The following is a 16,687-nucleotide window of genomic DNA, read 5'->3' as shown; positions in this document are numbered from 1 at the left end:
TTAAATATGCTAGTTACAGCAAGGCGCCCACATGTGTGACCACTTTTAATTTATTCACATTCTTTCGTGCAGATTTAATCCAATCAAAAGCCGTGGATAGCTTGCAGTTGACTTCTGATTGGGTTAAATCTGCACGAAAGAATGTGAATAAATTAAAAGTGGTCACACATTTGGGCGCCTTGCTGTAACAGCTCCAGTCCTCTAATATAGCAGTTTGTAATTAAAATAAACTATTATTTTTAGGTTTCCTGCGACATAAATATAAAGTTTCGCTGTTCAAAAATCTTGTAAAATCCGTGACATAGTCCCTTCAAGACTTGTCACTTGTGATAGTTACTCCTGGAGTTAATATGGAAAGGCGGGAAAAAAAAAAGAAAGAAGAAATGTAAATGTTGGCCTTACCACGTGTTGTAGTAATCCCTTGTGTTGGACCTGGTAAAGTAGAAAAGATAAGGGAAAACGAGATTTGAATCAAATACGAATGCAGAAACTAAACACAAAATGATTAATAATAATTTGAATTGTTGAACCTACTAATTACTGTAGTTGATGGCGCTGGAAATGAAAAGAAGCGGTAAGATAAAGTAAAAGCTGATAATGGAGCAATTTTTAAAATAATTTCAAGAAATAATCGTGTAAGACTCACCACTTGTTGTTGTTATTCCTGGAGCTAACAAAGGAAAGGTACAAACACTAATTTTACAATTGTAGTGTTGATAGAATACAAAGGGTCCTGAAAGTATGTGTGTGTATGGGAGGGGGGGGGGATAAATTCCACTTCCCAGCTTATTGTTTTCTCAAATGTTTAAAATCCCAGTCCCAGGTGCTATGTTTTTTCTGTCTGTGATTTTCATTCCCAATGATCAAATCCCAGTTATCCCAGTCCCAGTTTCCCAACCTAAATTTGCCCAAATCCGAGTTTCCATTTTACCCCTTCAGACCTCTCAATAAGAGTCAAATAAAGATACTTGATATAAACTCAAGTATCATTATTATTTAATGTATTACGTACCGCTTGTAGTAGTTGCCCCTTGTGTTGTAACTGGAAAGGCAGAAAAGACAAGATAAAGAAAATAGCAATAGATTGTGATGAAATAGTAAAGTAAATTTATTTTAATAAAGCAATATTTAAGTGTTATGCTTACCACTCGCTGTTGTTGATGGTGCTGGAAATTAAATGAAAATATGCGATAAAGACAAACACACACACAAACCAAATCAGTTACTTCGAGAAGAATAAAATTCAAAGATTAGATTCAAGTCATAAAGATGATTGACCTACCGCTTGTAGTAGTTGCCCCTTGTGTTGTAACTGGGAAAGCCGAAAATACGAATGTGAGACGAAAGAGAGAAAATCGGGATGAAATTATTCGATACAAGTATGCACTGCTTTAAACTTACCACTGGTTGTAGTTGATGGTGCTGAAAATGAAAAAAAATACGTAAGGATAAGATGAAGATGGCAGAAAAGAACTTTTAAGTTCCTTGCACGTCCAAGGGGTGGGAAGGGGAGTGTTTGATATTTGACATACACCGAATGTAAATATGGCGGATCACTCGGTTGGTGCCTGGGACGAGCTGCATAAAAGCGAGGCTAGTCAGGCTTCGGTGTTGTGTTTTGACAATGCTTTCGTACAGAAGTCTTGCTTATTCATCGATCTGGTGTGTTTCTTTTCGCTGCTGCTACGAGTTGCTGTGTTTCTGAATGCCACGAGAAGTGATAGAAGTGTTAACTGTTTGCCTCTTAGGGAAAAAGTGGATCAATGCAATTCGTTGAGACGAAACAAAGGAGTTCGTGATCGCCGCGGGAACTACCGGTATTGAGGTTTGTTCGCTACAGTTCGAAGATCTTAGAAAAATTCGTTTAAATGACGAGCTTATGTGGTGTCTGGTGGTGTTGCAGCAAGAGTTACATGGCCAGGACCTTTCCCAAGGTAAATGAAAGCTCCACTTCCAAGACATCCTCTGTCTCAAAAGAAGATGTTCATGTCCGGCTTTGTTCGCGTACGATCCACTCGCACGGAATCGCACGATCAAATTCTAACCAAGTGAATGAAATTCAACTGCCCCGATAGTTAAAGCTAGTGAAACCATTGAGCCAAATAAGAACGACTTGGAGCTAAATGTGATCGCTTACACATTTTTCTAAGATCTTCTAACCTGAAACATAGCGAACAAATTAACAGTTCCCGCGGCGATCGTGAACTCCTTTGTACTCCTTTCTTTCGTCTCAGCGAATTGCATTGATCCAATTTTTCCCTAAGAGGCAAACAGTGAACACTTCTATCACTTCTCTTGACATTCAGAAACACTGCAACTCATGGGAGTAGCGAAAAGAAACACACCAGATCGACGAATATCGTGGCGGTATGAATTTGCTTCTACGTCCGAGGGATAAAATTAAAAAAAAAAACCTTTATGGTAATATTAATGTTGGACGTACCACTTATTGTAGAATTACGTTTCAAGTAATATAAATGTGTGACTTACCACTTGTCGTAGTTGCCCCTTGTGTTGTAACTGCAAAAACCGAACGGTCAAGGGTGAGATGACAGTGATAAAAGCCACAAGGAAACTATGCAGAATAGCTAATTACAAGTTTAAAGCTTACCACTTGCCGTAGTTGAAGGTGCTGAAAATGAAAAGACGCAGTAAATATACAATAAATGGAAAAGGAATTAACTTCAAACGAATACAAATACCACAGACTCTCCTTTTCTTTGCTAGAAAAGAAGACTCTACTCGAAGGGTAATTCGGCCTTGCTACCTGTAGTAAAATGTATATAAACATTAAACCAATTTCAAGAAATATATATGTTAGTCTTACCACTCGTGGTAGTCGCCCCTTGTGTTGTAACTGGAAAAGAATAATAAAAACGAGAATATGAGGTTGAAGCGACAAAAGATAAGGTTGACGCGAAAAAAATGTATGGAATTGGAAAGAAATGCAAAAGGTCAGAACTAATTCAAAGTAATATTGAAGTGTTAACATACCACTCGCTGTAGTTGACGGTGCTGGAAATGAAAAACCAAGATAAAATAGTCAGTACAGTGATAAACATAAAATGAAATGATCAACTGAGAAAATATGAATAAAGCGAAACAATTCTTATAAATAATATTAATGTTTGACTTACCGCTTGTGGTAGATATCTGTGGTGCTGAAAATAATAAAATTTGAAGTATAAGTTGTTGCGGTCTAATTAGAATTAATTGAAAAAAAAAAACATTTTGAGTAGTACTTTTTCCGAGAAAAACTAACGCGTTAGATCTCAACTTAACCTTAATCTGACTTTAGATGATACCTTATTGTTACTTATTTTCGCGGAAATAAGTAACACTAAGGTAATTAGGTAAGTGGTCGTCTATTTATGTTATTATATGCAGCACAACGGTTTTCTTAAAAATAAATAACTTTCGCTAGTTTTTTTATTAATACGTAAGGTGAGACTTACCAGTTACCTCAGGTGCTGGAAATAAGAAAGAACGAAAAAAATACGTTCAATTGACAGTTTTACGGTTATATTGTGAAGTAAACTGGTCTAAGTATTGTACAAGGTAAATAATTTTGATTTCTTTTTCAACGAAGGCTAGTGGTCAGCACAAAGGAGGACCTCTTGTAGCTTATTCTTTATATTCGACGCGTTTCACCTATAACTGAAACTTCCTCTACCACTTACAAAGAACAGTTTATAAAGGTTATTCGTGTGCCTATGTTGAACTTCCCATGGGGTGAGTGATAACCAAAACACGATGTAAAAGGCCATTGCTACGTTATTAAAAAAGTCTCCGTCGAGCCTTGTGGCCCATACGGAAAGAAGCTTATCCCAGTTTCTGTAGCATGAAGCTACTAGGAGTATTTCTACTCCCACTGGATGAGATGCTAGTCCATCACAAGGTTATCTCCCGGGATTAGTTCGACTGTACTTATTTATACACTTGGGTGGAGAGAGGCACTATGAGAGTATAGTGTCTTGCCCAAGAACACAAAACCATGACCCCGACCAGGCTGGAACCCGGACTGCTCGATCCGGAGTCCACCGCGCCAACCATTAGGCCACTGCGCCTCCCACATTGCTACGTTATTGCGTGTTGTTATATTTTGGTTAATCGTATAGCCCCCTCAGTTCTTACCTCTGGATAGCTTATCCTGTATAGCTAAAACTATACTGGGAATTTCAGGAAAGTCAACTGTAAACACGTGTTCCCCTTTTGGGTCACTTGCCATAACATAGAGTTTTGCTTTGTTGTAATGTACTCCCAGTCCAATGGATATTATCACAACTCCTGTGTTTCTAAGTTCTTCATAAGGTTTCACGACGTCATCACTGAACCACCCGCTTGATAAAACAACAAGGACACGTGTGACATCTTTTCTGACGTCATCAAATAGTTCTTCAGTTGCTATTGTGATTCCTTTGCCATCATACGCCATTGAGCTAGGGTACGCAATTTTGTCGATCGCGGCCTCTACATCTGGTCGTGCAGTAAACTGATTGAAATTAAATTGAAGTTCACTCCGTTGCGCATACACAATCGCTCCGACTCTTGTATCCGTTGGAGAAATAACAAATGGCTTTGTAAGGGATTTCACAAGTTCCAAGCACTTTTTAAAATTGCCTGGGTCGTACTGGTTTATAATTCCTGATCCATCAATTAGGAAACCAAGGTCTATTTGACCTGTGGAGGCTTGAGGAGAAGAAAAAACATTTTTCAAGTTACACACTTAAAGATTCCAAATGTGCGCAAACTGCCATCAAGTTCTACTGTTTATTGACCATTTGCCGTGTAACTATTATATTGCGAACCCGAGTCTTCTATAAGGCAAATATTCAATGAGGTGCAGCGTTTAGTACGATAGCTATTCCCTAGGATGGGCATGTCTTGGTTGGCGTTTATTAAACATAATGGAGGGAAAAATCTATAGTTGATTAAACAAGAAACAAGAGTAAAAACATAAAAAATAGAAATTGTTTGTCCTTTCATGCATTTCAATATGAGGCAAGTTTCAACTTTTGAAAAAAATGTAACAATATTCTTAGTACAAGTGACATGACAAACCTCCTCCTGCTATAAAAGCGGACATATCACTGCTAATGCCACCTTCTAGGAAAACAAACAATAGTTTTAGATCAAATGGTAAGTTTTCATAAGTTTTACCCGGTAAAGCCAGACGTTTGTAATATTTGATAAATTGCATGAATTATACCACAAAGTAAGCAATTTGGAAAAATGTTATATACTCATGAAATGAGTTATTCAGATAGATGAGCAAAAACATCAACAGTGACAATGATAGCAAAACAACTCTGCTTCAAAATATGTTGACGTAATTGTAGTTATTATAATAGTTTCCTGCCCACTTTGGCAAATTTGATTTCTGAGTTCCCCGGTAAAAGAAAAAGAAAAAAATGCAAGAAAATCACGTTACACATACCTTGAGATACAATGTTAGATACACTTCCGCTAATGCCCGATAAACCGCTAAAGATGGCAGCGGTCAAGACATAAGAAGGAGAAAACGCAATAGCTGAAAGTTGTGACGTATCAACTGAACCACCCATTCCAACAGCAATTGTCTTGATTCCATCCGTTTTCAGCGCCGCAGCAGAACTTGAAACGTCTTGAGGAGACTTTCCAGCTATAAGTACGATTAGAACACGTTTTCTTCCTGCTGCGTCACCAGGAAACAGATCAGAGCCACTTTCATCAAGTGCATCGGCAGCATTGCAGCTACCATTCAACAGACGGATGTTGGCAACTGCAGAGTCAACTTCCGCTAATGAAGTATACTGACTAAATCCAAAGACGACCTGAGAGTAAAAATGTTCACCTTAATAAGTATTAGAAAACGAGGCGCTTTTTTCTGTAGTAGTTAATATATCCATCTCTTCGCCCCAAAACGTCTTTCATTAACATTCCGAACATCACAGGCGTTAACGAGTAATTGACAAGATCAAAAGGCGAAGATGGAGTTGTATTGGTCATTTCCCGGGAGAGACAGAGAACGTAACAGTGTTATTGGTGTGGAGGTCAGACACAATGGAAACAACATGATGAGCAAAATATACATTGAGGAGGATGGCTGAGGAAAAAGAAAGAAAGAAAGAATTAAAGAAAGAGAGAAAGAAAGAAAGAATTAAAGAAAGAGAGAAAGAAAGAAAGAAAGAAAGAAAGAAAGAAAGAAAGAAAGAAAGAAAGAAAGAAAGAAAGAATGAAAGAATGAAAGAAAGAAAGAAAGAAAGAAAGAAAGAAAGAAAGAATGAAAGAAAGAAAGAAAGAAAGAAAGAAAAAAGACAGCAAAACTAAGTGCCTGATTGCGTGGAGAATGAGCAATAATACGAATATAGTCATTTTTACCAGGAGATTCAGACAACAAATGAAAAAAACTAGGTTGAAAAATAGTTAAGTTTCGCAATGAACTATTTTATCATCGGATTATCTGTCATTCGCTACTTGTTAACTTTTGGGATTACGTCTGAAAATACAGATTACGTACCTGAACGTTTTCACTGAAAATAGCTAGTCCGTATCTCACGCCGTCGCCGAGAGTAAATGAATGATATACCCTGGTGATAAAGTTCTTAACAAGTCGAAAGTTTGCTTCTCCGCCAATACTGGACGAAGCATCCACCAAGAACGCCAGGTCAAGACCACCTTAATTAAATGTACGTTGTATCTGCATTTATTTTTCCCAACTTATATCACGTTACAAGAATTTACGACTAATACAATAGACACAATAGAGAAAAAATAAAATAAAAGGACAAGTTTAACTGAAACTAATTATATGCCCTTTCAATTAAATTATGTTTTATCCCAAGGCCAAAAATAGACTTTTTTGCGGAAAAAAATAAGTTAAAGTGTAATCTGCTATCCTTTCTTTTCCGGAACTAGAAACTGAAATGAAGTCTGCGTAAAAAAAAAATCCATTTTCATGTGTTTCAACTACTTTATCTGGATTTGGCGCTATTCTAAAATGCGCTCTCAACAGCGGCAAGTAAATCTTCCAGTCTCCACCATCAATAAATATTTTGTAAAACATCGAGCTTTCATATCATGCAATCTGTGTCTTCGATATGTGCAAAAAAATGATAACTTTAAAATTAGGGAAAAACATGATCCTACCTGATGTTCCCGCCAGATTTTGTCTCATGTTGATGTCGCCGACTAAAAATGAAATGGTTTAACAGTTAGGAGTATTAAAATCTGCAAGGTGTTATTATAAAATTAGCTTTCGTAAAAGCCCCTTGGAGGGGAGTGGGAAGACGTTGCTTATTTGAAACCACGAACACATCAGTTAAAGTATATTTCTTTAAACAAAATGGTGCTGATTACAGCATATACTAACAAAACTTTACCATAACATTATATTTATAAATGTAATTTGTTTTATTGCTCATAGATTGTCATGTTTCAGCAGTTATGGGAAGGAGAAGGCTTAAAAAACTTGGGAGCTTTTAATCTACGGTATGCATTAAACCATACACAAAAATGTCCAGTTGTTATAAAAATAAAATTAAATAATAAATATTTAGGGATGAGTAGAATGGTGACTTTGATAAAGTGAAAATAAATGAAGAAGCGTTCTCAAGTCGAATACTCGGGAAAAAATTCCGAGCCAACTGGGGTCGAACCCATGACCATCGCCCACCGGTATCTGGGAGGCCATGCATTGGGGACTCAGAAAATAGTTATTCCGAGTATTTGAAGTGACAACCTTTTTCTAAATTTAAAAATATCAAAATTTCTTTGAATATACCTTTCGATATAAGTGTCGAGGCAGGCCTACGAATGCCAGCTATATTGTCAAAGGTGGCAGCGGTCAGTATGTAAGGCGTAGCAGTTGCAATAGCTGAGAGCTGTGACTCAACAAATGATCCACCCATCCCAATAGCAATTATCTTGACACCGGCTGTTGTCAATGGCACGGCAGCATTTGTGACGTCATCCTTCGACTGTCCTGCTATGAGAACAACTAGAACACGTGCTCTTCCTCCTGCGTCACCAGCAAACAGTGATTTTTTACATTCTGAGAGAGCAGCTCCCGCGTTGCAGGTATCAGGTCCTTTCAAAGCGAGGCTGGCAACTTTTGCATCAACGTCGTTGATTGAGGTATATTGTTGAAATCCAAAGACGACCTAAAATAAAACTTTCATTTTACTAGAGATCATTATGTTGTGTATTATTTTAATTTTTTTAACAGAATGATGGGAAAACTTTATTGTATTATTCTGAAATAAAGTCATCTTGGAAAGCCCTGGTACAATTACACCAGGTTTATGTTTAGTTTCATATACCCTATTTAGACCGGGCTTTTTTGGACCTTCTCTGACCGGGGAGGGGGGGTGTGCTTCGGAAGCCTCCCCCCCCTCCCATGTAACTTCCAGAATATTTAAGCAATCACAATGAAACTTATAGGATATTAGTATGTCCGAAAATCTCTCTTTTGGTATACGTCACGTGGGATGATGACGTCAGATCACGTGACAATTACATCATGATGTCAAAACAGTCGCCATCTTAGATCCCCATCTTGGATTTCAAAATTTTTCAAAAATACCAGAAAACCACGCAAAATTACTGCAAATTACACAAAATCAATAAAATTGTGCTTAAAACCCGTAAAAAGGTGAAAATAATTCCATTAAAATTAATTCTTATTAATAGAAACACGAAAATTACAAATTTGGGAAAACATGCCTGTCAAAATGCCGCTGCTATGGTGATGTCAAGTTCCTGACACAACAACCTATCCTACCAAATTATTCCCAGATAAATTTTAGAAAAAGTCGCCAAGTTTGGCATTGTTTGGTTGAATCTAAAAAAAGTTCAAAGTCAGCGCGGGCCTCAAAAGCCCCACCCGATCTGAATAGGGTTAATGCATACACGGGTGATGATGATGATGATGATGATGATGATGATGATGATGATGATGATGATGATGATGATAGGGTAAGGAAAGGTAATCTTTATTTACACACGGTTAAAACATCAGCTTTTTTATAACACTAAATACAATCCTTACATGAATAATATAAAATGATAATGACATGAATATACAAAAGCTTAAGTATATTTTTCGTCAAGTAACATTTTTACTTCACTCCACCCCCCACCCCTTCCACCCTAATTTCCATGCGCAAAAAAAAAAAAAAAATTGGAAATGGACTTCATATCATTTCCCGTTTTTTTAGCAGTTTTTCGATGTCATACATAATGAATCAATTATGTACCTTATGTACTATAATTTTAAAATATCTTATAGGAACAAAACAAGCTAAGGGAGTTTAGATTAAATACCTCCCCACTGATATCGAGTAGTATTACATGTAGTATTCATTTGACTGGTGGTAAATGAATATTTCTTTACCTTTGCACTGCTGTCAAACAAAACTAATCCGTATCTTACACCTCCTCCGAATGTGAATGAGTGGAAGACGTTAGTAACAAAGTTCATAATGAGTTTAAAGTTTTCTTTTCCGCCAATACTTGATGATGTATCCACCATGATAGCCAGGTCACAACCACCTTCAGAAAAAAATGGCCAGGAAGGTTATTGTTAAGAACCGATTTTATAATGATTTGACCTGGATCGAACAGGAATTATACAAGACTGGTTCAACTGTAATAAAGGAACTTGATGAATTGTCGCGGTCCCATTGATACTTATTTTAAATTCAAGGTGGTTACCAGGGCCGTAACTAGCAAGAGGCAAGACGAGCCAGTTGCCTCGTCTAGATTTCTACCCAAAATTAAAAACAAAATTTGTTTTGTCGGAAAATAATCTCCAGTTTAAGAAGTTTGATTTTCTCAAGAAATGCCTAATGAAAAATGTCACCCAGAACCTTCAGCAAGAACTTTGCTATCATCTGTTGCAGAGATCTGGTTACAGCCCTGGTGACGTAACTTTGCCACCCCATTAAGGAGAAAGAGAAAGACTTGGAATGAGGCCTTGAAAGCTTTATTTTTTGCTTATGCAAAGCTTCATTCGATCCTCTCTGCCTGCCTATATATTTCCACTAGTAGAGATACTACAATGATACAATTATATTAGGAAGGCGGAATGGAATAAATGGAGCTCTGCATAAGCAGTAGCCAGTTACTTAGTGACATGAGGAAACTTTTCCGGTGAGTGTCAATAAAAATTATTGTGCGCGATGACAACGGAATTAACCAATTGTGTTATTGCTACTATAGTTAAACTCACAGATGAATCATGCATTTATACTTCTGAGTTATACAAGAATAACAAAGATTTGATTATTAATGCATTTTTGTTTAGTTATAGTTGAAACTGACCTCCTCCTCTGCTGACACTGGTGGTGGGAACTGAAAGACAACAATACCGTGAAACGACTTCATAATATATACACCGGTGATTGCATAATAATACACAATTATTGGGTATGAGAATGTGTGGTACACAAGTTACAAAGGAGACGCTTAGCCTTGTTCTAAACAATAGGTATCTGGTATAAATAATTAACAAATTGATCTTTTCTTTACTAGATACTATGTACTCTTATCTTTTTCTTTACTAAATACTATGTTCTAGCTAGATCTCATCTTGAGGTTATTCACAAATGCATGCTTTATCATTTTTTCATTATAACTGTTATACATAAATGGAAAGAAATGGATTTTGATTTTTTTTCTTTACTATATACTATGTTCACTTATTTTGAGGTATTTCATCAATACATGCTTTATTATTATTATTATTAGTTTCTATTTCTGGGACATTATTGAACAGTCCTTGATTGAAATCCACTAACCTTTGAGAATACGACGATATCTTTGATTGCTGATGATAATTTCTTACCTCGTGGTATTTCACAGATATAAGCTTTTTCGGTCCCATCCGGAAGATCGTCAAACAGCCCTTGAGTCCCTGCAGGATGATCTTTTGACATCACAGTGACGTCACCGTCACCAGATGGCTGCTGCTGTTGCCATTTGACAATGGTCAGCGGCTTTCCACTAACCCAGTTCCATTTCTGGCCTTGTTTTTTCAAACCTATGTGCCATTCACTCGAACCGGCGAGAGTCAGGGTTTGGATGTGGCTATTGATAAACTTCCACTCTTCTTCCGTTTCCATTGAAACAAGATCACCACCTTTATCTTTGCAGCTGTTTTGGTTCTCAGTCCATGTTTTGCCCGATTTAGTAAACATGTAACAGGAATTTCCAAAACATTTGTTGCTGGGTCCTACAAGATTGAAAAGAAATTCGTTTGATACAAGTTAATATAAACTCACATCTCCCAGCTAAAATTTTTAAACATTTAGTACACAAACCCTTTGGTCTTTTAACTATATAATTATATCTCTTATATAAAGATCACAGTGAAAATGCTTTATGTATGCTATTGCATAATTGCAGTGAGTTGGACTTCAATATTGCCCGCTGTAGCACAGTAGACACCACCAATAAGTATAATGGTGTTCTTACCTCCAGCCCCTGTGGTAGAGCCTATTCCATCGGCTAAAATTAAAAAAAAGGATTTTAAATTAGCTAAAACGCAAGATATCAGGAAGGATAAAACACCAGGAAAACGCTTAGAAGGAGGATAAAGCATCCTCAGTACTACAATTTATGAAAAATCATTGGATGCAAAGCATGTTCAACTAAACAGAGAAAATCGCGCTCACTTGTTCCTTCCTCAACGGCCGTCGTGGCAGCTAAAAAAAGGACAAAAGAATAAAATTTTCAGTGAACGTAGTACGCTTGTACAACAAGAAGAAACTATCACTGTTTATTGTACACATTTCCTGATCCTGAATCACGTTTTTATCAAGTACAGTCAACTCTCTCTTACCGGACACCTCAACAAGACGGACACCTGTTGTTGGTCCCGTCCCTGCAGTTTTTCAGTCATTTTACTGTAACTAAACTCCCTATAAGACGGAAACCTCTCTACCACGGACACTTTGAGCCGGTCACGACGGTTTCCGTTTTAGAGAGAGTTGACTGTAATTGGTAACTGAAATTAAACTTACATATTGGTGGGTAGGGAATTCGAAGGGTAGTCGAATGAAGGGCAGCAGAAAAATGTCTGAGACAATTCGGGAAGGCGTTTTGGTCATTGTTTGCTTTTATGAGTAAACTGTTCCAAGACAACAATATCTTCGCAGACTGTTGGACTCAAGTTTGTCAGTAGGACAGATGTTTCAGTCTTTGCATACAATGTCTGCAATCATCGAGGGCGTAAAATAGAAGTAGTTTGCGATCTGTGTTTAAGTTGACTATCATTGTTTCCACTTTTGATGCAAACATGATATGTCTCAAGTGTTTGTTTGAAGTGGAGCATTTACGCTTTGTACAGAAACTAGTATTGGTCATCATCATCATCATCATCATCATCATCATCATTTATGCGCCATTTAAACATTTTTATGGTAACCACCAATATTTGTACTCACCTTTACACGTCTTTTCCTGTATTGCCATTACTATGTTAAGCACTTGAGAGAAATCAACTGTGAACACGTGGTCCTTTTTTGGACTACTTGCCATAACACGAAGTTGTCCTTTATCGAAGTGCGTTCCCAATCCAACGGATATAATTATTACTCCTGACATTCTCAATTCTTCAGAAGCTTTTTCGATGTCATCCTTGGATCTTCCGTCTGTAATAACAACAAGTACTCGCGGAACACCATTTCTGACGTCGTTGAAAAGTTTTTCACCGGCCATTTTTAGACCTTTGCCAGCGTAGGTGGTATACCCAGGGTATTTTATACGACCAATTGCCGCCTCTACCTCTTGTTGCGTCTTAAACTGGTTGAAGCTGAATTGAAGCTTGCTGCGGTATGAAAAGACGATCGCTCCGACTCTCGTGCCCGTAGGAGAAATGGAAAAAGCCCTTGTAAGGGACTTGACAAATTCTAAGCACTTTTGAAAATTGCCTGCACCGTAGTAGTTTATGCTTCCAGAACCATCAATTAGGAATCCAAGGTCTACTTGAGTTTTGCAAGCTAAAGGGAAGTTAGAAATAATAATAAATAATAATAATGATCATTTGTATAGCGCCCTTTCCATACGTTCAAAGGCGCTTGACAATGTTAAAAAGTAAAAAATTAATTAAATAAATTACAATTTACTTTGAATTTAAAAAAATAAAATATGATTAGATATAAAAAGGCCTCCCTATGTCTTGATAATTACACTGCAAGTTATGTACTACGTTGTTATCGGGGCGAGTAACGTTATTAGGCGAGTAACGCCTGGCAGTTGAAAAGGGGGGAGCCTAGAGCCAATTGGCCCATACTTGCCGGAGCTTATCCCGGCAATGTCAAGCTTAAGCTAATTTCAAAAGGTTACTTTTGAAATAGGTGAACAGGAGAGAATTGTCACAACAGCTTTAAGCATAATAATAACAGAGATCATCCACATAAGTGACAATTATAAACATGAGCAACACAAACCTCCTCCAGCCACTAGTGCCGTCCCACTCTCTTTGATGCCACTGGCTAAAAGAAAGATAATCGCATTACATTTGTCGCATTTTTGCAGCCTTTAAAAACATCGTCACCTATAATAGCGTTATTCTTTCATTTATTTTTAATTGTCGCAAACGATGCTTCAAGAAACTTGAAGACACAAAAGAAGACAGCACTGAACATTTTTATAATTATTTTTTAAGGTACTATAGACGAATTTTTAGTACTGTGAGTCATATTGAAAACATTTATTTACAAAAAAGGAAGAAAATGATCAAAACGAAACGCGAAATGACTTCAGGAAATCAGCACGTGCTCTTTTACGTCAATTTTTGGCGAAAAAGCCTCATTAATACGAATGTTAAATTAAGCGAAATGGTAGGAACAAAATGAAAACAAACGTACAACGTTAAATGTACCTTGAGATACCAGCGAACACACGCTTTCACTGATGCCCAATAAACCGTTAAATGTGTTGGAGGTCAGAAGAGGCGATGCGATGATTGAAAGCTGCGCCTGGGAAAATGAACTACCAATTCCAATAGCAATCATTTTGACTCCAGCCGTTTTTAACGACCCAGCAGCATTTGAAATATCTTCAGGCGATTTTCCAGCCATTAGAACAATGAGAACTTTAGATCTACCGGCAGAGCTACCATCAAAGAGCTCGGTGCCACACTGATAAAGAGCTTCGTCGGCACTGCAGGTACCATGGAGAAGTTCGGTGCTTCCAACAGCTGAGTCAATGTCGGACATTGCAGTGTACTCGCTAAACCCAAAGACAATCTACACAAAAAAGGAAGAAAAAAAAAAAAGAAAAACCAAGTATTTTAATTTAGAACAACTTGACTGTTAATTGCCAAAGGGTCAACCTTAGCTCTTACTTAATTAAGGTAGTACATATGGCTAAAATGCGTCATACAAGAGCCTATTTTAGAATATAACAAACGAGGTTTGAATGTGGTTTGGAAACCCGGCCTTAATCAGCAGCAGAGACAGACCTTAAGCTTATTATAAGTTGGGGACTGATCATTCAGGCCCTAAAACAAGGAGGGGGCGAGGGGGCCACTCTGGAAGTTATTTTTCCTCGGCCCTTCGGGCCAATATTTTGCCAAAAAATAAGGTGGGGGCCCGGCCTCCTCCCCTTGATCAGCCACTATAAATTAGCATAGTTTTTTTTGTTCATTTACTTCGTAGTTTTGGTTTCGATTGAGAAGATATATCAAGCGCTCGAGACAGTGTTTCATCGACTATCCAAACACCTCGAATTTCGTAAAAAAAACTCCATTGTGTCGTACTTTCAACTCTCTTCTCGGTGTTTGGATATCCCAAAGAAACATTTTCTTTGGTGTTAACGTTCGATATGATTACAAGAAAACCAAAAAAAGAGCAAATGATGCATTACCTTAACGCTGCTACCAAATGCAACAAACCCGTATCGCATACCGTCACGGAGACTAAATGAGTGGAAAACTTTGGTGACAAAATTCAAAACAAGTCGAAAGTTTTGTTCTCCGCCGATACTTGATGATGCATCAACTAAGAATGCCAAGTCACATCCACCTACAAAATAAATACAACAAGAGTGCTAGAGGTGTCGCTGCTTATGTTTGAGCTATATTTTTTCGACCTCATGATGTAAATATTGAAATTTGGTAAAAATGAACAAGATGGTATTCATTTATCTCAACTTGATAAAATGGAAAATTTCTTTTAAGTTTTTTAACCTGCAAATGATACAATCAACAATTATATGAAGAAGAATACAAAAGACAAAACTCAACAACAGCATGACAGCTGCTCGCTAAGATATACCAATGATATAACCTATATGTTACATTCCTACAAATAGTTTATGTGACCAATAACTAAAATCAACTTATGAGAATGCTTTCTTGCTTGTCTACCAAAACGTAATAATATTTTGTAATTATAAAGTGGTATAATAAAGGTAGATCTTAAACAGAATTTTCACTAAAGGAAAAAAAAATGTGTTAAAAAAAATGTTAAGGTACAAAGTCTGAAAGATGGATTAAAAACCATCCGGCATACGTAGAAGACTAACTGTGAGTTGCGGCGAGAAAGTTATAAACCAAACTACAAACACGTTAACTTCGATCTTCTGCTAAAATATTACGACTGGCGATCTATTTTATCATACCTGCAGCTGCGTACGGTGGCCCGTAAGTGCCATCCTAAATAATATTAAATAACAGGTTGGCTTAAAGAAAAATATTACATTCTTTGGATCCAAAGAATGTAATATTTTTCTTTAAGCCAACGTGTTATTTAATATTATTTAGGATGGCACTTACGGGCCACCGTAGCTGCAGGAAGGCGAAAATGTGTTTTATAGACGTAAACAGAAGTAAAATTAAGTCAAGCGACATTTAAAATTAAGGAAAAGGATCTTTTATACCTGGTTTAGCCGCTGTACTTCCTGTAATACTGATGGCACCAGCTATAATAATGAATTAAAATTTAGAACATTAATTATTTTATAGCTATGCACATAAACAAACAATTAAAAAAAGCCGTGACACAAAAAGAAACATAAGTAATAGTTATTCGAGCGAGTGGAGTACAATTCAGTAATTTCAATTTGAAATAACAAGCACATGGTCCAATTACTATTTAATTGTATCAGCAACAAAATTCGAGGTTAGGAAGTCTTCGGGTACCTTTGATGTGTAACAAAGTGAAAGATAAGTTGCTTGAATACTTGGAATGTGCCACCCACGTGATCGCGCGCCAATTACGCGACAAATAGGCGCGCGCAAAATCAATCAAAATCAAGTATTTTGTTATAGATATGATTTGTTAGGAAATTGTGAAATATGCACCTTCCGATATTATCCCGGAAACGCCATCGCGAATGCCAGCCAATCCGCTATAGGAAGCAGCGTATTGCACATAAGACGAAGAATATGCCATGGCTGCTAGCTGTGACTGGACAAATAAACCACCCATTCCAACAGAAATTTTCTTGACCCCGGCTGCCTTGAACGCGCCGGCAGTAGTTGAGACATCATCTTGGGACTCTCCAGCCAAAAGTATCAGCAGTACGCGTTTGCGTCCTCCCGCGTTCCCAGCAAACAACGATGTCTGACATTTTGAGAGTGCAGCCCCAGCATTGCAGCTACCACCGATCAAAGAAACGCTTGCGATCGCCTCGTCGACGTCGCTGATTGAGGTATATTGATTAAATCCAAAAACAACCTAGAAGAAAACATTGCATTTGA

At 37.4% G+C, this 16,687-nt stretch overlaps 2 protein-coding genes across 2 annotated transcripts in view; both read right to left on the bottom strand.

Annotated features, from left to right (window-relative positions):
- Positions 1-424: 424 nt before the first annotated feature.
- On the bottom strand, positions 425-9,511 carry LOC144656564 (collagen alpha-3(VI) chain-like). Its single transcript, XM_078516786.1, has 18 exons — positions 9,374-9,511; positions 7,763-8,141; positions 7,129-7,170; positions 6,500-6,657; positions 5,438-5,813; positions 5,062-5,106; positions 4,135-4,689; positions 3,456-3,470; positions 3,138-3,161; positions 2,995-3,015; positions 2,828-2,857; positions 2,612-2,632; positions 2,491-2,520; positions 1,402-1,422; positions 1,283-1,312; positions 1,146-1,166; positions 1,013-1,042; positions 425-670 (listed from the first exon to the last, which is right to left on the bottom strand). The coding sequence occupies exons 1-18, from the start codon at positions 9,509-9,511 to the stop codon at positions 621-623; spliced, it is 1,986 nt and encodes a 661-aa protein (XP_078372912.1). The 3' UTR covers positions 425-620.
- Positions 9,512-10,285: 774 nt separating this feature from the next.
- LOC144656563 (collagen alpha-3(VI) chain-like) overlaps positions 10,286-16,687 on the bottom strand; it is a 24,507-nt gene continuing 18,105 nt past the window's right edge. Inside the window, exons 13-22 of the mRNA XM_078516785.1 lie at positions 16,289-16,664; positions 15,865-15,906; positions 14,851-15,008; positions 13,865-14,231; positions 13,431-13,475; positions 12,426-12,980; positions 11,655-11,684; positions 11,455-11,487; positions 10,826-11,212; positions 10,286-10,332 (exon numbers count right to left, since the gene is read on the bottom strand). Coding sequence (XP_078372911.1) covers positions 10,286-10,332; positions 10,826-11,212; positions 11,455-11,487; positions 11,655-11,684; positions 12,426-12,980; positions 13,431-13,475; positions 13,865-14,231; positions 14,851-15,008; positions 15,865-15,906; positions 16,289-16,664 — 2,040 coding nt within the window. The remainder of the gene's footprint in view (positions 10,333-10,825; positions 11,213-11,454; positions 11,488-11,654; positions 11,685-12,425; positions 12,981-13,430; positions 13,476-13,864; positions 14,232-14,850; positions 15,009-15,864; positions 15,907-16,288; positions 16,665-16,687) is intronic.

Source organism: Oculina patagonica, chromosome 6 (genome assembly GCF_052425735.1).
Source record: "Oculina patagonica isolate OP01 chromosome 6, crgOcupat, whole genome shotgun sequence".
Classification (NCBI taxonomy): Eukaryota; Metazoa; Cnidaria; class Anthozoa; order Scleractinia; family Oculinidae; genus Oculina; species Oculina patagonica.
The sequence above is the reverse complement of the archived record's forward strand: the minus strand, read 5'-3'. Positions and strand labels throughout refer to the sequence as shown.